This window comes from Somniosus microcephalus, chromosome 3, assembly GCF_052327205.1.
Source record: "Somniosus microcephalus isolate GS21.2 chromosome 3, FLI_Smic_1.0, whole genome shotgun sequence".
NCBI classification, from domain to species: domain Eukaryota; kingdom Metazoa; phylum Chordata; class Chondrichthyes; order Squaliformes; family Somniosidae; genus Somniosus; species Somniosus microcephalus.
The window spans coordinates 51,135,267-51,160,915 of record NC_140989.1 but is presented as its reverse complement, the minus strand read 5'-3'; the positions used below and the strand labels follow the sequence as shown (position 1 = coordinate 51,160,915).

The 25,649-nt window shown below is 44.0% G+C and overlaps 1 protein-coding gene across 1 annotated transcript in view; it reads left to right on the top strand.

Annotated features, from left to right (window-relative positions):
• LOC147121052 (tetratricopeptide repeat protein 7A-like) overlaps positions 1-25,649 on the top strand; it is a 408,967-nt gene that overhangs the window by 229,339 nt on the left and 153,979 nt on the right. The window contains exons 14-15 of the mRNA XM_085980379.1: positions 9,169-9,241; positions 14,263-14,423. Of these exons, the coding sequence (XP_085836505.1) occupies positions 9,169-9,241; positions 14,263-14,423 (234 nt within the window). The remainder of the gene's footprint in view (positions 1-9,168; positions 9,242-14,262; positions 14,424-25,649) is intronic.

Here is a 25,649-nt window from a genome sequence, read left to right as displayed (position 1 = left end):
AATAAGCAGAGGGGCAAAATCAAGAACGACAAGATCTTGAGGTGGAGAATTGAACTTTCCACCTACAATTACGATATCTTGTACTGGCCCGGGAAACTCAATGAGCCCCCAGATGCTCTATCACGTGGTACATGCGCCAACGCGCAAGTTGATAGACTGCGGACCCTCCACAATGACCTCTGCCACCCCGGGGTCACCAGATTCTGCCACTTCATTAAGTCCCGCAACCTGCCCGACTCCATCGAGGAGGTCAGAACTATGACCAGGAACTGCCAAATCTGTGCCGAATGCAAACCGCATTTTTATAGGCCAGACAGAGCAAGCCTGATCAAGGCCACTCGCCCCTTCGAGCGCTTGAGCATCGACTTTAAGGGGCCCCTCCCTTCCTCTGACCGCAACGTGTACTTCCTCAACATTGTTGATGAGTACTCCCGTTTCCCGTTTGCCACCCCTTGCCGAGACATGACCAGTACCAAGGTCATCAAATGTCTGAATGACCTCTTCGCCTTGTTCGAGTTCCCCAGCTATATACATAGCGACCGGGGCTCATCTTTCATGAGCGACGAACTTCGTCAGTACCTGCTCGCGAGAGGTATTGCTACGAGCAGGACCACCAGCTACAACCCCCGGGGGAACGGCCAGGTGGAAAGAGAGAACGCGACGGTTTGGAAGGCCGTCCTCTTAGCCTTAAAATCTAAGGGCCTTCCGACCTCTCGCTGGCAGGAGGCCCTCCCTGCGGCGCTCCACTCCATCCGGTCACTGCTTTGTACTGCCACAAATGCCACCCCTCATGAGCAAATGTTCGTTTTCCCCAGGAAGTCCACATCGGGAACCTCGCTACCGACATGGCTGACTTCTCCTGGGCCCGTCCTACTGCGGAGGCACGTGAGGACCCATAAAATGGACCCCCTGGTCGAGAGGGTGAACCTCCTACACGCCAACCCCCAGTTTGCCTACGTGGCATACCCAGACGGGCAGGAGGACACGGTCTCCATACGAGACCTCGCACCCTCGGGCGCCCCTGAATCACCACCGTTATTATCCACCACTTCTCCCAACCCAACCCCTATAGACGGCATGCCGGAGCCCCAGGACCCTTCGTCGACCACTCAGACACCAGACTCGACGTTGGATACTGCAGCACCGCCGCCGCTGCTACGACGATCAGGACGGCATACAAGGCCTCCTGATAGACTTACCTACACGAACTTTTAGTACACTTCACCCCGCCGGACTCAATTTTAAACAAGGGGTGAATGTGGTAAACCACTGTTATTGTTTTCATTGTTGTTCACTACTGTTATCGTTATTGCACATTGTTACCTCTTGCTACTCACTGTGTACCAATGCATGCCTCAGCTGGCTCCGCCTACATGACCTGGTATAAAGGTGGCTGCCCGGCAACCCACTTCCTTCTTGGAACCAGTCGTCCACGAGAGGCATGCTCTGTTCTTTAGTTAATAAAAACCTTTTCATTACTTTCCTAATTCATCGCCTTTTATGGAGTAATTGATAAGCATATCAGTCTACCTAGCCGGAACCACCCTGTCCTTTAGAGCATTGACTTTCAGACTTGTTTGGAGCTGAGTGAGAAGACCCCCAGGCTCTAGTGATAGGTCTACTGCTCAAGGTTCCATTGGTGAACCAAGTTGGCAAGTCAATCATTAGGAGACCACAGTAAGTTGTGTAGCTGGGAGCAGGAAGTTACAAAGGGACATAGACAGATTAAGTGAGCGGGCAAGACTGTGGCAGATGGAGTTCAATGTGGGGTAATCAACTTTGGATCCAAGAAAGATAAATTTGGAATATTTTCAAAATGGCGAAAGACTAGAAACTGTGGAGGAACAGAAGGATTTGGGTGTCCAGGTACACAAATCATTAAAAGCTAGTGCACAGGTACAAAAGGTAATCAAAAAGGCTAATGAAATGTGGATCTATATCTCAAGAGAGTTGGAATACAGAAGTGAGGAAGTTATGCTTCAAAGCCTTGGTCAGACCCCATCTGGAGTATTGTGGTCAGTTCATCCAGGATATATTGGCCTTGGAAAGGGGTACAGTGCATATTTACCAATATTATACCTGTGCTTAAAGGGTTAACTTATGAGGAAAGGTTTCATAAACTTGGTTTGTATTCCCTTATCTGAGGAAGGATGTTCTTGCCATGGAGGGAGTGCAGTGAAGATTCACCAGACTGATACCTGGGATGGCAGGAATGACATATGAGGAGAGATTGGGTCGATTGGGCTTATACTCGCTGGAGTTTAGAAGAATGAGAGGGGATCTCATTGAAACTTATAAAATTCTAACAGGACTAGATGCAGGAAGGATGTTCCCGATGGCGGGGGAGTCCAGAGCCAGGGGTCACAGTCTAAAGATAAGGGGTAAGCCATTTAGGACAGAGATGAGGAGGAATTTCTTTATCCAGAGAGTGGTGAACCTGTGGAATTCTCTGCCAGAAAAGGCAGTTAAGGCCAATTCATTAAATATATTCAAGAAGGAGTTAGATATATTTCTTAAGGCTAAAGGGATCAAGGGATATGGGGAGAAAGCAGGGACCGGGTACTGAGTTTGGATGATCAGCCATGATCTCATTAAATGGCGGAGCAGGCTCGAGAGGCCAAATGGTCGACTCCTGCTCCTATGTTTCTATGTTGAAGGGTGATCTAATTGAGGTGGTTAACATGATAAAAGGATTTGATAGAGTGGATACAGAGAAGCTATTTCTGCTTGTGGGAATCCACAACGCGGCACAGGCATTAAATTAGAGCTAGGCCATTCGGGTGTGAAATCAGGAAGCATTTTTTTGTGCAGAGGGTAGTAGAAATCTGGACTACTCTCCCCCAAAAGGCTGTGGATGCTGGGACGATTGAAATTTTCAAGCCTGAGATTGACAGATTTTTATTAGTTATGGTTATCAAAAAATATGGATCAAAGGCAGGTAAATGGAGCCATGATAACGGGCTCAAGGGGCTGAATGGCCTACCCCTGTTCCCATGTTCTTATTAATAGTGCCCTGGAGCATTGTGGACCTGTCTGGCTCAGGTATCAGATTGCTAAATCTGCCACAGTGGGTTGACTTGGTTCCAAACCTCCATTACCAAGCGTGTTAACTTGGACCCACCTTGGTGGTAACAATTTATATAGTACCTTTAACCTAGTAAAACGTCCCAAGCGTTCACAGAAGTGTTATCAAACAAAATTTGACACCGATAAGGAGATATTAGGACAGATGCCCAAAGGCTTGGTCAAAGAGGTAGGTTTTAAGGAATGTTTTAACAGAGGAGAGAGAGGTGGAGAGGTTTAGGGAGGGAATTCCAGAGCTTAGGGCCTAGGCAGCTGAAAGCACTGCCGCCAATAGTGGAGTGATTAAAATAGGGGATCACAAAAGGCCAGAATTGGAGGAGCGCAGAGATCTTGGAGGGTTGTAGGGCTGGAGAAGGTTATAGAAATAGGAAGGGGCAAGGCCATGGAGGCATTTGAAAACCAGGATTGAGAATTTTAAATTTGAGGCGTTGCCGGACCGGGAGCCAATGTAGGTCGGCGAGCACAGGGGTGATGGGTGAACGGGACTTGGTGCGAGTTAAGATACGGGCAGCAGAGTTTTGGATGAGTTTACGCTTACGAAGGGTGGAAGATGGGAGGCCCGCCGTGCGTTAAAGTAGTCAAGTCTAGAGGTTACAAAGACATGGCTGAGGGTTTCAGCAGCAGATGAGCTGAGGCAGGGGCGGAGTCACTCACTAGATCAAGGGTGGCCAACTATTCAAAGCTGAAGAGTCAGAACAATAAATTGTATGCTCTTGATGTGCCATGAGTTTTAAATCACTAGTATGTTTACTGATGCTGATATTTTCACTGTAACTAAAGTATACCATATAATTTTGAAACCCAGTTGATTGATATGACATTTGAGATTCTTTGTTTCAAACTATGTAATTGAAATCTGGATTATGCCCCTCCCTCTTGCCTCTCCCTTATTCCTCCAATCTTTCCCCCCTCTCTCATTCACTGACCACTACGCTGTCATTCTCTCTCTCTCTGTCTCATTCCTTCTTCACCTGCTCTCATTTCCTATCTCATCTCTTTTTCCTTCTTCAATACTTACTGTTCATTCCCTCTTTCCTCTTCATTTATTCCTGATCTTTCTTTCATCCCTCTCCTTGTTTTTCTCTTATTCTTGCTCTCCTGCCTCTCATTTCTTCTTTCCTTCTGTCTCTTTCATTCCCCCTATCCATCTCTCATTCCTTCTGGCCCTCGTTCACGCTCTTTATCTCTCACTCTGACTTTCTCCTGCTTTCTCTTGTTCACTCTAACTCCTCTTGTTGCTCTCATTCCTACCCCCTTTTTCCCACTTTCTCCTGTTATTTTCTTTCCATCATTCCTTCATTCCCACTATTGTTCTTTCCTCCCTCTTTATTTTTTCCTCTCTCTCATATTCTGTCTCTCTCATTTCGTCAGTGCGTATCTCTCTCTCTCTCTCTCTCACCCTCTTCTTATTCCCTCTCTCTTAAGCTCTCATTCCATAACTTTGTTTCTATTCATGTCCATGGGGATTTTGTCATCTGTGGATGCTTCTTAGCATTCCACCTGGATGGAAAATTTCCCTTGTGGAATGCTTGATTGAATTGTTTAAGCTGATAACTTTTATGCTAACTAAGATATGTTGAGCTCTAATAACCAGATAATGATGAAGTGCAATGTTAATTAGATACTTTTTTTAAAAAGTTAGTTTTATTTCCAGAATCTCACAACTACAGACATATTAATAATTCAATAGACTTGAGAAAAAATTAAACACAAAGATGTTTACTCAAAATTTAATTTCATACAAACCTTTTTTCATATTTCATTAATGCGTGTTCTATAAATCAGAGTGGGAATTTGTCTCTGGTTACATAGAAACATAGAAGATAGGAGCAGGAGTAGGCCATTCGGCCCCTCGAGCCTGCTCTGCCATTCAATGAGATCATGGCTGATCATCCAAATTCAGTACCCTGTCCCTGCCTTCTCCCCATATCCCTTGATCCCTTTAGCCTTAAGAAATATATCCAACTCCTTCTTGAATATATTTAATGAATTGGCCTCTACTGCCTTCTGTGGTAGAGAATTCCACAGGTTCACCACTCTCTGGGTGAAGAAATTCCTCCTCATCTCTGTCCTAAATGGCCTACCCCTTATCCTTAGACTGTGACCCCTGGTTCTGGACTCCCCAACCATCGGGAACATCCTTCCTGCATCTAGTCTGTCTAGTCCTGTTAGAATTTTATAAGTTTCAATGAGATCCCCTCTCATTCTTCTAAACTCCAGCGAGTACAAACCCAATCGACCCAATCTCTCCTCATACGTCATTCCTGCCATCCCAGGTATCAGCCTGGTGAATCTTCGCTGCACTCCTTCCATGGCAAGAACATCCTTCCTCAGATAAGACGACCAAAACTGCACACAATACTCAAGATGTGGTCTCACCAAGGCCCTGTACAACTGCAGCAAGACATCCTTGTTCCTGTACTCAAACCCCCTCACTACGAAGGCAACATACCATTTGCCGCCTTAACCGCCTGCTGCACCTGCATGCTTACCTTCAGCGACTGGTGCACAAGGACACCCAGGTCTCGTTGCACTTCCCCTTCTCCCAATCTATTGCCATTCAGATAATCTGCCTTCTTGTTTTTGACACCAAAGTGGATAACCTCGCATTTATCCACGTTATATTGCATCTGCCATGCTTCTGCCCAATCACCCAGCCTGTCCATTGTTAATTGCCTTCATGTAAGTAAAATGCTAATAATAATGCCTCATAGAAAACTTGATCCATGTGTCTTGTGATTTCTTCACCTGTTCCATCAAACAATTCCTGGGAATTTAATTTTTCCTACAATCCACATGCAATTTCAACCACTGAAGAAAATGACTCTGGTCAGAAAATATCAAAATCAAATTTGAAAAGGCAGAGAAAGAATGAGAAACTGGTCATCTTAAGAGGGAAAAAAACCCCACAAACTGATCTATTCCACACACAGGCTAGTTCAGCTGCTTGACTGTTGAAGACTCCCGTTTCTAGCCCGATTTGTTAATTTGTTTGTAAAGCAAAATGTCCAACCTGCAAGGATGTAGAGCTGGATTTTACGATCCTCGGCGGGTCCAGGCTGGGCGACGTCGGTGGTGGGTCCCGACCCCGCAGCTGTCTCCATCCTGGCCTCTGAAATGAATTTCCCGAGATTGGGCTTGTTAAGCCCGCCCAGCGCATTTCCTGGCCAATTAGAGGAAGCGGATCCGGTGACGTCATTTGATGATGCATAATCAGCTGGTTTCCTTAAAGGGACCATGGCCAACTTTATTTTGACATTTGTGCTGTCAGTGTTCCACAGCATTGAGGTGCTGCAAACACTGACCAGCACTGCACAGAGGTGCAGGGCTGCACCCAAGCTCTCCTATGACTCCCTCCATATGCTTATGAAGGGAGTCACAGAACACAGGGAGGTCCTCTTCCCTTCCCATGAGCAGAAGAGACCTCCCTTGGAGATCAACACAGCCTGGTTGCACATTGCAGAGGAGGGCACAAGCAGGGATGTGGTCAGGAGGACCTGGGTAAAGTGCCGCAAACGTTTAAATGATCTCTGTAGATCACGAAGCGTTAGTAGAAAGCCACACTCAACCTCATCACATCTCCATCACTCTGCCTTCCCTACCCTACTCCTGCACATCCTTACTCACATCAACTTACCTTGCACCTCTACCCATCCCTCTGTATCTACATTATTACATCCCCATCTCACTAGCCACCCTTCACACTCTCCCTCATCCTAGTGCAATCATAGCAACTAACAACACACAAGGGTAGGCACTTGGGTGTTTTATGCAATGTTCATGTAAAATTTCTGTTAATGTGGTGTCAAACATTTAAACCTTTATTTTCAACACTTTGCGTTCTTGGACAGATTTGTGTGCACCTTTGGAAGTGGCTTAGTGAGTTGCAGTGAATGGTGAGACATAATGGTACCCCCTGCAATGGTGATGAGTGTGAAAGGAATGGCTTGGGCATTGTAGGGATGCTTTATGGTGTTGGTGTGGGATGGTGCCAACCTGGCGCATCATGTGGCAGCCAGGGTGTACAGTGTCAAGTGAAGTCAATCTGGCCATGATGAGGCCATCCCTGGCCTCCCGGGCAGCAGTGTGGTCGGGTGCTGATGCCCTGTATCCTGTGCAGCATCAGTTGATTGTGGAGAAGGTTGGTGGTGTTGGGGCTGATTGTGGTGGGATTCTGAGGTCCAAGGTGAGAGAGTTTCAAGGGCACACATGCTGATGGAATAGATGGCAAGTGAAGTAGAGATGACAGAAGCGATCTGTCAATGGTGGGAGAGGTAATGAGGTCAGACTGAATGGAGACTTGTGTAAAGACTTGCAGCATCCTGAATCTGTAGTGGAAATAAAGTTTAGAGAAGCTAGTGGTTAAGGGAAAATTTCTCAATCAGCTGGGAGCTTTGACTTGACATTTGAAACTGTCAGCTCATCAGCAGATTCAATAGCCACTGACCTCCCACCTCAGCTTCACAGACGAGGTCCAGGCACAGCGGGAAACCGGTGGGCGACCTTTCAAATCCAAAAAAGCTGGGGGGAGAAACCATTGATAAGTGGCTATAAACAAGCCACTAATGATTTTAATTGCCTCCCCTGCTGCTGCGTATTGGGTCTGCTCAGTGCTGACAGATCTGACATTTGGTAAACGTGTGTGCGGTAGGTTCACAGCGGGGTCCCGACCCGCTGAGGAAAGAAACCACTTTCCCACCCAACCCGCCACTGATAGCGCCCCCTGATCCCCCGCAAAATCCAGCCCGTAGTCTTTAAAATGCACCCCTGCTACTGGACTCAATATCCACTCTCCACCACCAGCTCACTGTGGCTTCAGTATGTACTATCCAAAGGATGCCCTGCAGCACTTCACCCAGAATACTCCAGCAGCTCTTCCCAGCTCGCAACCTCTACCGATAAGAAGAAGTGGAGCAACCTTCTGGATACACCATCACCTCCAAGTCATACACCTGACTTTTGTATATATCATTGTTCCTTCATCATCACAGGGAGAAAAGTCCTGGAATTGCCAGTGTTACTAATGCCATAGTGGGAGCATCTTCATCACAAGGACTACAGTGGTTCAAGCAGGTGGCCCATCGACATCTTCCCAGGGTAACTGATGATGGGCAATAAATGTAGTCTTTCTAGTGTCATCCACACCATGAGAATAAAGTTTATTAAAAGAAAGCTTAAATGAATAACACATGACTTTGAGGAAAATAAATTATCTGCAGGGAGGAGAGGGGACCTAGAGTGTAATTATCAATTATTTTACCTCTACTGCTCTCTCGACTCAAATCAGCTAGCTGAGTATAGACTGGGGAATCTAAAAAAAAAAACATCGAACCCCAATCTTCCAGGACTGTACAATTCCCTGCAGGCATTTACCTTTGAGGCCACTGGGGGTGTTCCCTTCCTCATTCATTGAATAAAAGGCCCCATCAATAGTGTTCCAATGGAGAGCAAGCATACTTAAAGAAAAACATCCCTGTGTACAAAATGAGTGCAGCTGAAATCTGGCTTCTATAAACAACAGTTCAAAAATGAAAATCCTTTTATAGATTCTGTAATTTTCTGGAAGAACTTTGTTCTCAGTACTTCATCAGCATATAGTACCTTGGGGGAAAAAATTTGCATTTTTGTTACAGATACTATTTACGATTTGTCGACAGCTACATATACCCTGCAATACTTGATTTCGTAAATGGGATTGAGTCAAATAGATCAGACATCGACAGTAACTGGAATATTCAGTTTTGGAGCGCTATGTTTAGCAGATTTTAATGTAACATTAGTACAACATATTGGGAGCCAGACTATTTAAAAACAAAAGTAAATACTTGGTATTTTACGGTGAAAATGTCACCACACTACATGTAAATGCATTCTTAATTTTGTCCAGACACTGTAATTAAATCACTTTAGCATTGTTGCTACGTAACAACTGTTATAGATTTTATTAATTCATTAGATCCGGTCCCCTGTAAGAGTGAAAGTCTTATACTCTTTTCCTCTTGTATTGAGTTTTTATATTTTTATGTTGTCATGTTTTTCATTTACCATCATAATTTATCAGAGTTCTGTGTCCCATCATTGTAGAGCCCACAGTTTGGATTCTGATGATCATCGGACTGTTCTATACGTCTCCCTGCAGCTGGCCTTCAATAGGCAGGTGGGTACTATTGTCGTGTTACCTGCGGGTGCCATTGGTGTATTATTTCTGCTAAGGCAATGAAACATCTGGACTTTTAATCTGTATTTTTAGGGCAAATGATATTGACAGTTAAAACTAGATATATTGGTCCGCTACCCTCGCCTCCAACAAGAAGTGCGAGGAGCTCATGGACTTCTTTGTCACTAAGTTTGAGACCATCTGATCAGCTACCTGTGCCGCTTCCCTCCCTTCCCCTAGCCAACTGGGCTGAACTTCCTCGAAGGCTCCCCCCTGCCCTAGCCCTGAACTTGCATCTTCCTCTAGTTTCTCTCCGATCTCCCCTCGTGCCCTCTCCGAGCTCACCTTGACCATGAGACCCACCTCATGCTCCCTCGACCCTATTCCCACTAAACCGCTGACCACCCAACTTCCCTTCCAGGCTCCCATGTTAGCTGATATTGTTAATGGTTCTCTCTCCTCAGGTGCTGTCCCGCTGTCCTTCAAATTTGCTAACTTCATCCCTTTTCTCAAAAAAAACCCCTTGACCTCCGTCCTTGCAAACTACCGCCATCTCCAACCTCCCTTTCTTCTCCAAAGTCCTTGAACGTGCTGTCGCCTCCCAAATCTATGCCATCTTTCCCAAAACTCCATGTTTGAAGCTCTCCAATCAGGTTTCCGCCCCACTACAGTACCAAAACAGCTCTCATCAAAGTCACAAATGACATCCTATGTGATTGTGACAAAGTTAAACTATCCCTCCTCATCCTTCTCGACCTGTCTGCAGCCCTTGACACGGTTGATCACACCATCCTCCTCCAACGCCTCTCCACCATTGTCCAGCTGAGTGGACTTCACTCGCCTTGTTCCATTCTTAGCTATCCAGTCGTAGCCAAAGAATCATCTGCAGTAGCTTCTCTTCCCGCTCATGCACTGTTACCTCTGGTGTCCCCCAAGGATCAAAGTTGGCCCGCTCCTATTTCTCATCCATATGCTGCCCCTCGGTGACATCGTCCGAAAACACAGCATCAGTTTCCACATGTACGCGGATGACACTCAGCTCTACCTCACCACAAACGTCGCTTGACCCCTCCTCTGTCTCTAAGTTGCCTGACATCCGAGCAGAAATTTCCTCCAACTAAATATTGGGAAGACCGAAGCCATTGTCTTTGATCCCCCGCCACAAATTCCATTCCCTAGCCACCATCTCCATCCTCCTTGACAACTATCTGAGGCTGAACCAAACTGTTCGCAACCTTGGTGTCATATTTGACCCCGAGCTGAGCTAACCACGTCCCCGCGGTATTGGTAAGGCCGCCTATTTTTACCTCTGCAATATCACCCGACTCTGCCCCTGCCTCAGCTCACCTGCTGCTGAAATCCTCATCCATGCCTTTGTTACTGTGAGACTTGACTATTCCAACGCACTCCTAGCCGGCCTCCCACGTTCTACCCTCCGTAAATTTGAGGTCATCCAAAAATGTTCCTGCTGCCTGTGTCCTAACTTGCACCAAGTCCCGTTCACCCATCACCCTTGTGCTCGATGACCTACATTGGCTCCCGGTTAAGCAACGTCTTGATTTTAAAATTGTTATCCTTGTTTTCAAATCCCTCCCTATCTCTGTAATCTCCTCCAGCCCTACAACCCTCCGAGATATCTGCGCTCCTCCAATTCTGGCCTCTTGAGCATCCCTGATTTTAATCGCTCCACCATTGGTGGCCGTGCCTTCGGCTGCATAGGCCCTAAGCTCTGGAATTCCCTCCCTAAACCTCTCTACCTCTCTTTCCTCCTTTAAGATGCTCCTTAAAACCTACATATTTGACCAAGCTTTTGGACATCTGGCCTAATATCTCCTTATGTGGCTCGGTGTCAAATTTTGTTTGATAACGCTCTACTAAAGTGTCATGGGACATTTTACTACATTAAAGACACTATGTAAATACAAGTTGTTGTTGTTGTAAAGCTTTAACTGATAACCTTCTAAGTAGAAGATTGTTCCCCATGTAAATAAAGCTTTTTTTTTACAAAAATGTGGTTTCTACTTTAAAAGCAGATCAGTTTATTCATATCAATCTGCTAACTGTGATAAGAGTTTTCTTTAAAAAAAAAATCCCTACATAGTTTATACTGTGATTCTTTTTCAGTGCAGCGGGTTTTATCTTCAGGATCACTAAAATGGGAGGGGTAACTCTGGTTGACGAGGGGGAGATTTCAATAAAATCTCAGCGTTCTCGCTTTAAGATACAGACTAGTCTAGTCGGAAAAGTGACTCATCCTTTGTTTTTTTGAAAGAAAGAAACTTGTTTGAAACTTGTACAGGCGCTATATTAATACAGGCTGGAGAAAACCTCAACATTCAAAACATTAGGCAGTATGCATTTATGCGTATGCGTATCAATGGCAGCATAATATTGGAGTTGGAGAAAAAATACCTGATGACAGTTTCATCTGTAAAATGATCTTGGTCTGAGATGCTCGTCTCAGAGAGGGAGCTGATATAAAGTCAGGCGTGGCTGATGGGTAGGGGTCCACGAATGCCAGCTTGGTTACAACCTGCCACATTTTTGTAGACTGCCAAAATCTGTCGCAAAAAGACGTTATATGTCTTGGAGTAATTGGCCACCATCTCCCAGCAGAAAGAAATACTGCAACAGCACAGCTTCCCCCCACCCAATTTGTAATAGGAAAACAAGACCATATTTCAAGTCAATGACTCTGAAGTTTTATTAAGCAGGTCACAAGTGTTCACACAGACAGGAAATCTGGGCAGTCACATGAATGACTGTATTGTGGGAGTTATTTTACAGGCTTACAAGACACAGGACAATCGTTTCACACTTGTGAAAGAACCTTTGTAAATATGATGACAGCGTACAGTGTTCTGTTTGTTACATGGAAGTACGTTAAAACACTGTCACATGATGCAGGCTGTGCAGTTGACAACTTCAGTTTATTTTCCCAATTTATATTGTTATTACAGTTTATTAACTATGTTTCTTGCAATAAAATTCCCATCTTACCTTATTTAAAATTTTTGTTTCCATTTATCTCCTCTCCTCTGCACATTGACTCCTTGCTGGGGTTCTGGCTGCCCTCCAGTACTCTGCCCAAGTGGCCGTCCCTCATATGTGAGCCTAGACAATGAGTGCCAGGGGACTATTCAACCACAGCGAGCATCACAACCAAGCCCGATCCTGTTCTCCCCAATACTCATGCAAACATACTTTCCAATACGGGTCACTAGATAGGATGCACGAATGGTGATAATGGCTGATTTTCCCTTCGCTATCCTAAGACCCTTTACTCCCATATAAATTTGACTCAGCATAGACCAAGGATTGAATGGGGGACATTTGTACTCTGTATGGCTCCCTACTACACAGGATGGTGTTTTTACCAACCAAAGTTATTGGTGCAGAGGCAGCTTTTTAATTTTTCAGCTTTTTCCTACCTTATTTGGTGTCAGCCAATTGATCTTCAATACAGTGAAAACATTTGCAACAGCCACGTATCATGTTACATCTAATCATATCGGCAAACTATCTCTGCTCATTTCTGTAGAATGCATCCAACTTCGCAACCTGATTCATCCTGTTAAATGTCTTAAACTTTCCTGGATTTAAATAGCACGCTGTCCACAACAAAACTCGGTTTAACAAATATGGCACACTTGAAACTCTTTGAAGATATTACTTGGGACATTAAAAGAGGATGATATTCAGTGGCAGACTGGCCAGGGTCAAGTATTTTCTGGTAGAAAATATTGCCCCAGCAAGAGTGTATTAATGTTTTTAATAATCTAACCATCTCTCCGCACCTGATGCACAACATTTGATTTGGCTTTGGGTGCACTGGGATTTGCATTCATGATCTGGAAGGATGCCAGCTATCTGGAGACAGACCTGCTGGCTGGATACATAATCCAGAGTAGATTTTTCTGGTTGAATACCTGATTTGGCAGGTATCTCAGCATTCCTTTGAGACCAAAATTAATTAAAATATCTCCTCTTGGGTACAAGATATATCAAATACTTTTCACGCTGCTCATGGGAGAGTATTTTACCATGAGAGTACTTCTCTGTTCTCTTTCCAGCACACACTTCCCTCTTTATTCATTTTCTTAAAAGTTAATTTCTTTATTGCATCTAATGTGTTTTACACTTCCTCCTACTGTATTTAGTTTTTCTTTCACTTTTTTTCTGATTTTTTTAGTTTGGTCTTTGTTCTTCCCCATTTGTTCTTTTAACTCATACTGTCGTTGGTGTCACTGGGATAGTTCAAAGTGTCAGTGCTTTACAGAAGGTACAAGCTGTGTTCTTCCAACAAATCTTTATCTCCTGGACGCTCCACCCAAAAGGGGTTCTGTTAAAAGATTGATGCCCTTAAATTTCTCATCAGGGCTGAGCAAAGCCCAAAGTGTGGGGATTGAGAATAAAACCAGGTTTCGACTTCATGTAATGATTTAGAACATGATTTCCTTTCCTTCTTTATTAAATCAACTGTGCGTCAATTTAAATACATCTTTCCCCTCCCCCCTTCCTCAAAAAGCACTGCATATGTACACGTGACACTAACTTTGAGAAGCTTCATGTCTTTATCTGAGTTGGTTGTATTACTAAGAGAAATCCATTGTCTCTTGTGAATTAACAAGTAAAAATAGTGTTTTACTTTATTTATAGAAATGTTATTTTCATCTTCTGCCCCTGCTATACATCAAGTGGCAGTCGACATCTTCTCAATCCTCTGCTAATTCCACTCCAACCGGCTACCATAAGCCGACTCTCCTTATAGCTGCTCTTTCCTGCCTTCGGCCCCTTAATTGGCTAAAAAATTACCATATGGCAGAATGAATGAAAAACCAATGCTGTGTGACACTAGAACATGTGAACAAAGTTACAAGTATTTTTCTTCTGTGACTTGCTATAATCCAAGGCAGGTTTTGACAGTCCAGAGTTTTACAATTAGTAGACCTGGGATTTTTCAATGCCTCTATAATTGGACCATTTTAAATACTTTCACTGTGTTTAAATTTGTTTTGCAGATCTCGGAAGCTATTGAACTGTTACAAGTAGCCCTTAAGCTCAGTAATGATGACATGCATTCTCTCCATTTGCTGGCACTTCTGTTGTCTGCCCAAAAACATTATCAACGTGCTTTAGAGGTCATCAACATGGCAGTCAACGAATACCCAGAAAACTTCAGGTATTAATACAGTCATTTATTCATATATTAATTGCTGAGATGCTCAATTATCTGTGATTGATACCTTCCTCCACCCCCATTCCATCATTTATGGAATCTAGGGAGATAGTGGAAGCAGTTAGTATTGATTCATTCAAAAGAAAATTAGATGGATTTCTTTCAGAAAATAATACTTGCCAATACAGTAGATGAGTAATTTAAGACATGACATATGATGAGTATAGTAAGCTTGGGAGAAACAGGTGACTTTGGATCTATGGTTCCCAAAGCTCTCCACCACTGGGGGTTTTCCTCGCCTCATGTCTGGGACTATTGTAGACTAATTGATAGAGATTGATTATCATGATCAGTCAACAACTCCATTATTATTGTATCATGTGGCTACCAGGATGGTTGAAGGCAAACTAGGTGGGCTTTGGCTTTTTTGTCTAGCAATTCCTATGCTCCTATCTCACTCCTGGATTTCCTTGCATCAGTCAAACAGACATAGGAAGGACCAGAGATACAACCCCCGCCCCCCACCCTCCGTATGCCAGTTACTGCAGGTCTGTTGTTTCCTACAGTGTATACAGGGTGTGCTGTTACTTACAATGTATAGAGGGTGTTCTGTTACCTGCAATGTATACAGGGTGTGCTGTTCCCTACGCAGTATACAGGGCTTGTTGTTTTATATAACGTATACAGAGTATGCTGTTCCCTATAACTTATACAGTGCTTGTTCCTTACAATGTATATAGAGCATGTTGCTCCCTTTGAAATGAACAGAGCATGTTGTTTTCTGCAATGGTATAGAGTGTGCTGTTCCCTACGAAGTAAACTTTTGGTGCTCCCTGCAATTTATCAGGAGCCTGCTGTTCCCTAATACACTGTTTAGCCCATTTTAATTTATCTACCTGGAATGACCCTGAGGTCCTCTTAAAACATACACTTGTTTCTTAAATGATTCCAGGATCTTTGCCTGCACTGCTCTATCTAGGAGTCCAAATAATACGATCATCACTAAGTGAAGAAGAACTTCCTGATCTCAGTCCTAAATTTTCCTTTTACTAACTTAACTTGTGTCCTTTTGTCGTACTCTCACAATTTGATTTAATGTAAGATTCCAGATTTATCTTTTCCATTCTGTTAATTATCTTATTCATCTCTATTAGATCACATCTCGATTAGATCACATCTCGGACCCCTGATTCAAGTTTAAAAAGCCCAGTTTTCTCCAGTCTTTCCTCAGAACAGACCCCTAGCACTAGCGATCAGGCTCATGGCTCTTCTCTGCACTTGAATGTCTCCCCGTGTCTCAGCAACCACGGGACACAGTGCAGCCTGACCAGATTAAACTATATCGTTTATTCATGACTTCCACTGACAGAGAGTAACTTTCTTTCTGTCAAATAAACAGGTGCTCCATATGGTTACGCAATTAATAAACCTCATCCTGTTTGCTTATTTTGTCGGTCAGCTGGGTATCTAACACACACGGGCACCCATTTCCAGGTTTGAGTCTCCAACCAAATCCGTTGAAAAATCTACACTTGTAGAGTTTCTGTTGGGCTGATTGGCATTCATACTTCCCATAGGGGTACACCCCATTTATCTAAGTCCAGAGAGCTTCTGTGCAGGTTCTCTGAGCTTAGTGCCTAGTGTGCACATGAGGACTACCGGGGGATAATCCGCTAAAACCGTCTAGCTTACCATCACAAAGCACTGGTAAGCTTCCTGCTGCTTGTCTAGATAGGACCACCCTGCCCACAATGTGTAGTCCCCTAATGGGAAGAATTCTGAATCGAAGTGACAGATCTGTTCCTCCAGGATTGATTTGTAAACCAGACTGGCTTGTCAATCATCAGTGCCCTGTAGTAATTCGAACCTGCCTGCATCAGGTATCAAATGACAGCATCTACCACACAGGATTGATTTGGTACTGAAATTCCATTGCCAAATGTCATCTTGGAAACCCGTTCAACCCCATAAAGACGTGCTTACCTCATCGCCCCCACCCCAATAAGGAAGGTAGTCTTAGTTGGTTTCCCTGAGTGAACGATAACAGTAACATTGTGAACTCTTTACAGTTACACTGTGATTCATTCTAACCCTGTTGAATAAACAATTCTTTACAGTTACAAGGTGAATAACTCTCACCCTACACATAAACAGTAAATCCATACAGTTAAGTATGAATAAACAGGAAATCTGCACAATTATCACAAGAAATACTCCCATCATTTTCAATATTGAAGTGAATGGTGACTTACCAAAGATGGCTGTTTGGAGGTCAGGTTGGTCGATAAGTTGCATGTGATGAAATAAGTCTGGCTATGCATTTCAACGGAAAGCTAAAATGTCAATCAGCAATTGGGGGGATTACATTTTGTTCTTCACAAAATACAATTTCTTCAGTTGTTCCACAGCACCTTTTTGTTGTGGGAATGCATTTATTTCACAGTCAATACAACGGTGGGAGTGCAAGACATAAGTACTTTGGAAGGATCTACTGTACAAACCTTCCTTCTTTTAAGAGCAGAGCCAAAAGCCATAGCTTACTTTACACGACAAGCTCCACAATTAAACTTTTTTAGAGGCAGAAGGAAGGGGGAAAGAGGATAGCAGCCTGAGGCCCATACGGCAATGTAAGAGACTCCAAAAGAGAATATCTCAGATCCACAACCTTTTTGCGTTACAGGGCAGGGTTGAGGAGTAACGATTTCATTTTTCAATGTCTTAAAATCATTTACTTAGTTTTTTCACAAAAACTTGGGCAGGAAATAGCAGATGGTTGAAATTATTTTGTATGTGTCAGTTTGTGGTTTTTAATTTTATCTCATCAGAGGTTAAGAACACCTAACACCTTTTGTAAAGACTCGACTTCATATCTGCTGTTTCTGATAAATACACTGAAATTGGAGGAAACAGAGGCCTGTGTAATTAGATCCTGCTGTTACTATATTTTTACACATTTTCTCATTTTTGTAGTGGGTTGACAATTATTGCTTCCATTTGACTCGCCAGTGCGTACCAGGAAAGACCACTGGTGTCGCGTGCATAGAGCACTTTTAAAGTCACAGACACTCAAAAAACTGACTTGCTGCTTTGTTTTCAATCCTGAAAATTATGAGTTGGGCAGCCCTTAAACTGGATTATCTGGTTCAAAACTGAATGGATGGCCACTGTGCTATCACTGCCAACTGCATCCAATAAACAGGATTTGAGTCATGGGTTTTTGTGTCTCTGAATTGCATTGAAACTCTCTCTCTCTCTCTCTCTCTTTCGAATCTAGCACGTTACTTGTCTCTCACGCTGTGGGAGTTAACCTTCAGATGTTGTACCTTTTATGCAACTTTCTTTGTCATGCTTCCACTTGTTTTGTTTCCTTTAATTTTGTACTCCTAAAGCAACAACAAGTCACAATTGAAGAGGTAGGGAAAATACGAATGAAACACTAGGTGAGTAGAAACACCACCAGTGAGGAACTACTAAGTGTTTCAAACCAATTAATCAAGCATGAGCAGTCAACAAAATACACCAACAAAAGAAAAGTAGAAAAGGAACCGAAATTGTTTCAGCCGCCATCTTGGTTTCTCCACTAAACCGATGATGCACTACTGAAAATGAGGTTTGCAACATAATAGACAAAATTTACAACTTTTAAAGAAAATGGTTGAATTTGCACCTTTTCTATGTTTAAGATGTGTCTCACTGATTGTTTCTGTTGAAGGCCTGTGCCTCCCTGAGAATCTTAGGGCTTGAGTTCATTGGACTCCTAGGGGGAAAAATTTGGTTGCTTTGTGCCTCCCATTAGTGCTTTGAAATTCAACGGGAGGTTAGAGGTGGCGGTAGCTGGTAGCGTAGCGCCTCTGGTGATGATGTCATCGCCGTGCGCAGCACCCTGCTCACACACCGGCTGCAAACATGGCTCACACCCCCTGACCTACCACACAACGCTATGTCCGACAGGGTCAGGGTGGCGTTTTTGCAGCCGGGGCGGCGATAAGTGAAGGGCAGGTGCTGGGCGGCCTTTTTTTTTGGGGCCTCCTGCCCCCTCTGGCCTCCTCCTGCGGGGTGCCGGCCACGATCCGTCAGCCCGGCACCCCTCTTGATTGCCGGGCTCTTTTGCCGGCACTCCGCTCCCTGGTGGTCCAGCAGGGCCCTGGTGCGTGCTGCGCTAGGTCCCGCCCCTTTAATCAGGGGAGATAGGCCTGCAGTACCACGGCACTACGTTTTTAAAAATTCGTTTTTATGGGAAGTGGGCATCACTGGCAAGGCCAGCATTTACTGCCCATCCCTAATTGCTCTTGAGAAGGTGGTGGTGAGCCACCTTCTTGAACCGCTGCAGTCTGTGTGGTGAAGATATTCCCCACAGTGCTGTTAGGGTGGGAGTTCCAGGATTTTGACCCAGCAACGATGAAGGAGCGACGACATACTTCCAAGTCAGGATGCTGTGTGACTTGGAGGGGAACTTGGAGGTGTTGGTGTTCCCATGCGTCTGCTGCCCTTGTCCTTCTAGGTGGAAGAGGTCGCACGTGGCGCTGCTGCACGTAGCGCCGCGATATTCAATGGGAGCGCCCCAAGAGGGAGGGGGAGGGCCTCCAGTAGCGCCCCGCCTCCTGCTTAGGGCGCTACCATTGAATTTCGGGCGCGGGGGTGCTAAGTTATCATCCCAAAGGGGGCGCGAGCCAATTTCCCCCCCGCTAGACTCAAATTGTCAGCCTGTACCTATGTCTGTAACTCTGAGGAAATGTATGATTGACAGCAAAAGTGGCAATTCAGAAAGCATACCCAACATGCTGTCTGTAAGGCCGCCGTCTTCACTCCTATGTATCAATGGAAAGTTATATTTTTAGCAGCAGTAAAGGTAACCAGAATTTTTTTTGTATAAAACATCAAAACAAAGTAAGACATGAATCCTTCAACCTTTTTTGAGGTAACATTCCTGGGGGGAAATTTAAATTACAATATTCACAAACATAGTGTGTTACATGTATGAGAAATGAAACTTTAAAATTTGGCTTTGTGTCATCTTTATATTCTGTAATATATTCAAAATGGTTACACCAGCTACATTTCTCATTTATAGTTCTAATTAATATAAACATTGGTAATTCTAGAGTTACTGTAACATTATTAAAGTTAGGAGGGAACTTCTGAATAAAAGGTATGAATTTAAACATTTTAATGTATTGTTGCAGAGATATTTGGCAAAGAAAGAAATATACAAATTAGTTAAATTTTTTCCTTTAGACCCTTGCTAAAACTTCATGCACTGAACATAGGGATCGCAAAGAAAAAGAGCTGTTGACCCATGTTGCACATAGACATTTATTTGTTTGTGTACCTGTGGTATAGAAGGGACGTTTATTTATCTACCTACAGTGGAACCAGGAACCAATTGAAAAGCAATGTTTTAAAACTGATCTCTTCTAAACTGCTTTCTAAATCCTTTAAGTGTTGAGGTGACTTCCCCACCCACCACTTACACACCTCGCATCCCCCAACCCCAACAACGGCATAGCCTGTGCCTTACTGTCAACACTGCAACAGGAGGTCGACTAGTAAATAAAAAAGAACAGGTCTACACCCTTCGTTTATACAGTTCCATTTGTATTGTTTAAGGGATGTAAAACATCACAAGATGACTTTGTTTTAATTTTTGCCAACTAGCCAAAATTCAGTATCTGACTCATTGACTACGCAGCAGCTCTCTCTGTCTCTCTAACGAGAAGCTAGTTTGTGCTGCTTACATAAACAGCCTGATAGAGACTTTGGAACTTCAGGAATGATCACATTAACCTGAAGCTCAAATTTTCTGTTGATTTATATTTCAAGATTTAAAAAAAAATTCTCAGGAGGTAGGTGGTGAGCCTTCTCCGTGAACCACTGCAGACCTCGTGGTGATGGTGGTGCCGCAGTGGCGTTAGCTTGGAAACTCCGGGCTTTAGTTAGCAGCAATTACTAAACAATGAACTTTCTTTCAGCAGCTGTCATCATATTGGCTCACAGATCCATTGGGTTAATCAGTTGGATTATGAAATTGACCGCCCTTGGCCTTTCCTGATCAATCTCTGACAGCACTCTGCATGTCACAAGATACTATGGTCTTGTCTGACATAGTATCAGCTGTTTCTTTTGTTCACAGTATTTTTTTATTCTTAAAATATGGACGATGTTGATAAGGCCACATTTACTGCTTTCCCTCGTTGCCCTGAGAAGGTGGTGGTGGGCCTTCTTGGTGGTGCACCCAGAATGGTGTTAAGTATGGAATTCCAGGATTTTGACCCAGCCACAAAGAAAGGGGTGGTGGTATATGTCCAAGTCAAAATAGTGTATAACTTGTAAGGGGACTTACAGATGTTGATGTTCCCAAGACGCTACCCCTCTTGTCATTCTCTGTGGTAGAGCTCATGGGATTGGTAGGTGCTGTTGAAGTAAGCTTTGCGAGTTACTGTAGTGCATCACAATGTATTTACAGCACTGAAACAGGCCATTCGGCCCAACAGGTCCATGCCGGTGTTTATGCTGCATAGGAGGCTCCTCCCACCCCTCTTCATCTAACCCCATCAACATTCCAGCACAGACATGATGGGTCGAATGGCCTCCTTCTGTGCTGTAGATTTCTATGATTCTATGATATCCTTTTATTCTCTTCTCCCTCATGTGCTTATCTAGCTTGCCCTTGAATGCACCTATGTTATTCGCCTCAACTACTCCCTGTGGTAGCGAGTTCCACATTCTAACCACTCTCTGGGTAAAGAAGTTTCTCCTGAATTCCCTATTGGATTTATTAATGACTATCTTATATTTCTGGCCCCTAGTTCTGGTCTCGCCCGCAGAGTGGAAACATCTTCTCTACGTCCACCCTGTCAAACCCTTTCATGACCTTAAAGACCTTAATCAGATCACCCCTCCGTCTACTCTTTTCTAGAGGAAAGAGCCCCAGCCTATTCAATATTTCCTGATCAGTATAAACTCTCAGCTCTGTTATCATTCTAGTAAATCTTTTTTGCACCTTCTCCAGTGCCTCTATATCTTTTTTATAATACCAGAGCTGTTTGCAGTACTCTCAAGTGTGGAGTAGCTCGGATACCTTGAGCTAGGTTGTCTACCCCTTAACCAACTTCTTATCTGTTCCCAAAGTTTGCCCTGACTCCCCACCACTTTAAACTTTAGTGTCCTTCTGTGCAGAACTTTGCCAAATTCTTTATTTTTATTGAAGCAAAACACTAGAAGACAAAAAATCTTAAAGGGCTGGATTTTCATTAAGCTGTCGGGAAGGAGGCGGGACTACAACTTTCGGGTTTTAGTCCCGCCTCCATCGATGTCCGGCCAATTGACGCGATTTTCCCTTGATTGACCTTGTTGAGCCCACCCAACGGGCTCAGCAGGCCAATTAAGGGCCACCCAGCAACAGGTGACGTCACAGACTGAAATTTCATCTGTCAAGAGTTTTTGACAGATGAAATATGTGTGTTTCACAGCTGTTTGAAGCCGTCAAACACTGACAGTCTGACTTCTAACCTGAGTCCTTCTACGCAGACTCAAGTTAGAACTGTCACCGGCACTGAAAGCTGAAGGCTGTCACTTTTTACAGATCGCAGTCATTCAGCTTTCAGTCCTGGCTGAGTGATGGACTCCCGACGCCTAGAGGAAGAAAGGCTGTTAAGGTAAGTACAGCTAAGTAAAACTTCTTTACACACACCAAACATACTTACCTTTGCACTCATGCACCCATCACTCACCTGAACACTGACATCGCAACCCCTCCGAGTCCTTCAACCCGACGGCCCGCCTGCTCTAACCTGGCTTGGTTTGGAGCTGTCGGGAATCCCACACGACACCCCTCAAAATAGGGATTAGGCTAAAAACTGCCTGTTAACTACCTAATCCCTTCCCGCCTCGGGTTGGCGGGTCCCAGTGCTGGGCGGGTACCCGCCTCCCTTGAAACTTACGTGGAGGCGGGTTTTGGGCGGGATGGTGTCGGGACCCCCGAATTTGGGATTTTTGCCCCCCCGCACACCTGAAAGCCCGCCTCACGGCACACTGAAAATCTGGCCCAAAGGGTTCAGGGAAGGGATGAGAAATGGGATTAGATATAAAGCTAGCACCAGCAAAGGCATGATAGCTTCTTTCTCTGTTAAAACCTCTGTGATTATATGAATTTTTCTGAATAGGCCATTCTCGCCTCTGATTCCAAAGGTTGTGGGTTCAAGTCCCACTCCAAAGACTTGAGCACAGAAATCTAGGCTGACACTCCAGTGCAGTACTGAGGGGAGCGCTGCACTGTCGGAGATGTTAAACCGAGGCCCCGTCTGCTCTCTCAGGTGGATGTAAAAGATCCCATGGCACTGTTTCAAAGAAGAGCAGGGGAGTTATCCCTGGTGTCCTGGCCAGTATTTATCCCTCAATCAACATCACTAAAACAGATTATCTGGTCATTATTTCATTGCTGTTTGTGGGAGCTTGCTGTGTGCAAATTGGCTGCCGCGTTTCCTATACTACAACAGTGACTGCACTTAAAAAAAAAAAGAAAAAAAAAAAAAAAAAGTACTTCATTGGCTGTAAAGCGCTATATAAATGCAAGTCTTTCTTTATTTTCAATAAATACGACCCTGCCAGGGAGCAGAGAACTCTCCGGATCTGCTAGTACTCTAAGGGTTAAACTGGTTTGGACTGTAGTTATGTCAAATTGTTCAAATTAAATATGTGGTTCTGGGGGAGTGGTAGGAGAGCGCTCTCTTTTAAACAAATATTGTATGCAGATTATCTTTTTCAGATTGTAATGCGTAGCCACAATACTCGATCAATTCTATCACTGAAGAGACCTGTCTGGCACATGCTCTTTTAAATAGTTGAAATGCAGCTTACATGATTGCAGTGCATAATGTGAAATCCACTTTGTATTGCAAAAGCAGTTTGTGTTACAGTGAGGTACCCAGTGCTGTGGTATCTGCATCATTTATAGTAGAGGGTAAATTCTCCAGCATCAGCACCAATGCAGAAACAAGTGCGCAATTGCAGCCTTTCTTAAGTGCACTTCTGCAAAAGTTGTAATTTGCAACTTTTACATTTCAGGTTATGGAACTTTTCTGAGTGCTGTGGATGGTCTGTAAAGGCCAGCGATGTGAAACAGCATTGATGACACATATGGATGGATTGAGTGCTCATCCAGAGAAAATGTGCCAGTGTTCCTTGCCTGAGACACTGCTGTCTCCAGAGGAGAAGGGATGCACCATCTATGTTCAAGTGGCATTTACATTATAGCACCAAAATGGGGTTTGCTGCCGACAGCAGCACAAAGTATAGAGGGCATAAATGAGTGGAATATAGCGCTTGACACGCGATGTGAACCCACTGTTACATTGCGAGTCAGTGACTTAGCTCTTGGACACCAGCTTGCTGATCTGGAGGGAAAGTTTCCTCAGTGCTACTCACCATCAAATCATAAATGCATTCCTTATAAATGCGTTTATGATTTTTCTATAAATAGCAGAGGAAACCTTACCTCCTTGTTGCTGCCAATCTGTCAGTGCACACAACAACTTCTGCTTTGAGGTTTAGTTGGATAAAGGTAACCATTTTGCTGTGGAGGCTGTTTCTGTGATAATGATTGAGCAGTTTTTACCAGATAGCAACACAGTGAATTGTTATGCTGTCAAAATAAGCAATAGTTGAATGACAAGATTCCAACAGAGCAACAATAAGAGATTATATTCAATTACAGTCATATAATTTTAACTTTATAATGGGTATATGTGATCTTTAATAAACTCAGCAATATTTTGCTCTGTGTAGTAGCTGTCATCTTTGAGTCCCTCGCTAATTAATTTAAACATCTCTGGGCAGTTGTGCAATCTCTGCCTGCTCATCCCTCTGCCCTTAGATAATCTGCTTGCCAGTTAGCAAAAGTCCACGCCAACCTAAATTTCATCTTTAGATGACTTCTATTAAAAATAGTGAAATGCGTGTACATCTAGGAGGAGTGAAAGACTTGGGTGTGCACAGCTGAACTGTGAAAAGTTAGCTGCAGCTCAACAAGCAAGGAAAAGAGGTCAAAAGATAATATTTGTGTGAAATGAAGCCAGGAGTTGAAGTTGGAAATCACTGAGCTCAAACTGTATGCTGCAGTGATGGATGGCGGGCTGTCAAGACAGGGCTGTCAACGTGGCAAAAGCAATGTTTAGGGTTTTTTTTTTAAGTCATTCTCCACTATTGTACTGACTTGTACAGGTATTTGTTGATACTTCAAATTAACTTTTTTGCTAGTTTTGCTGCATCTATTTATAAAATGCTGTAAATCTTTATTTATTGACGTATTTAAAAGCATTCCCTTCACGATGCAGAGCAACCTATTGGCAGTAACCTGCTTGATATGGCCACAGTAAACCTGCCTCTCAGCTATAAAGAACTACTACACTGCCAAAACTAAACTGGAAGTGCTAGTGTTTCGTTTTGAGAGAAAGACCATTTTAAAGATATTTTTCCCCTTTACCTTGTGCCTCCCCCCCAAACTGAGAGCTTTGGTGACCTGCTGTCAGGCCTTTGCCAATGCTTTTGTGAACCTGATCCCTAGGAGGTGCAGGAGAACAATCTGGGACAACGGGGACCCTTTCTTCCCACCCTTAGCTTAGCAGCTCAGCAGTGCATATAGCATCATTTTTGCAAACCCTTGCCCCATGTTGTGGTACATGCTTGCTCCCAATTGCAAGCCCTACTGTTGTACCAACCATCCTTAATCCTTCCTTAAGTGAACGATTTACAAAATAATGAAATTTTCAATTCCAGGTCCTCCACAAACACTATGGGCAGGATTTTCATTGGGCCGTGGAGGCGGGATTGGGGGCATGTGGGGGGTTAAAATCCCGAAATCGGGGGTCCCGAACCCATGCCGCACCCAACCCGCCTCCATGCCAGTTTCAAAGGAGGCGGGTACACGACCCGCACTGGGATCCGCCTCCCCGAGGCGGGAAGGGGATTAGTGCCAATTAACTGCCTGTTAACAGGTAGTTAACAGGCAGTTTTTAGCCTAATCCCTATTTTTAATGTTGAAGTGTGGGATTCCCGACGGCTCCAAACCACGCCAAGTTAGAGGAGGCGGACCGTCGGGATGAAGGGCTTGGAGGGGTCGAGATGTCCAGTGTTCAGGTGAGTGATGGGTGTATGAGTGCAAAGGTAAATGTGTTTGGTGTGTGTATAAAGTGTTTAAATAAGTTTTACATACCTTTACTTACCTTTACAGCC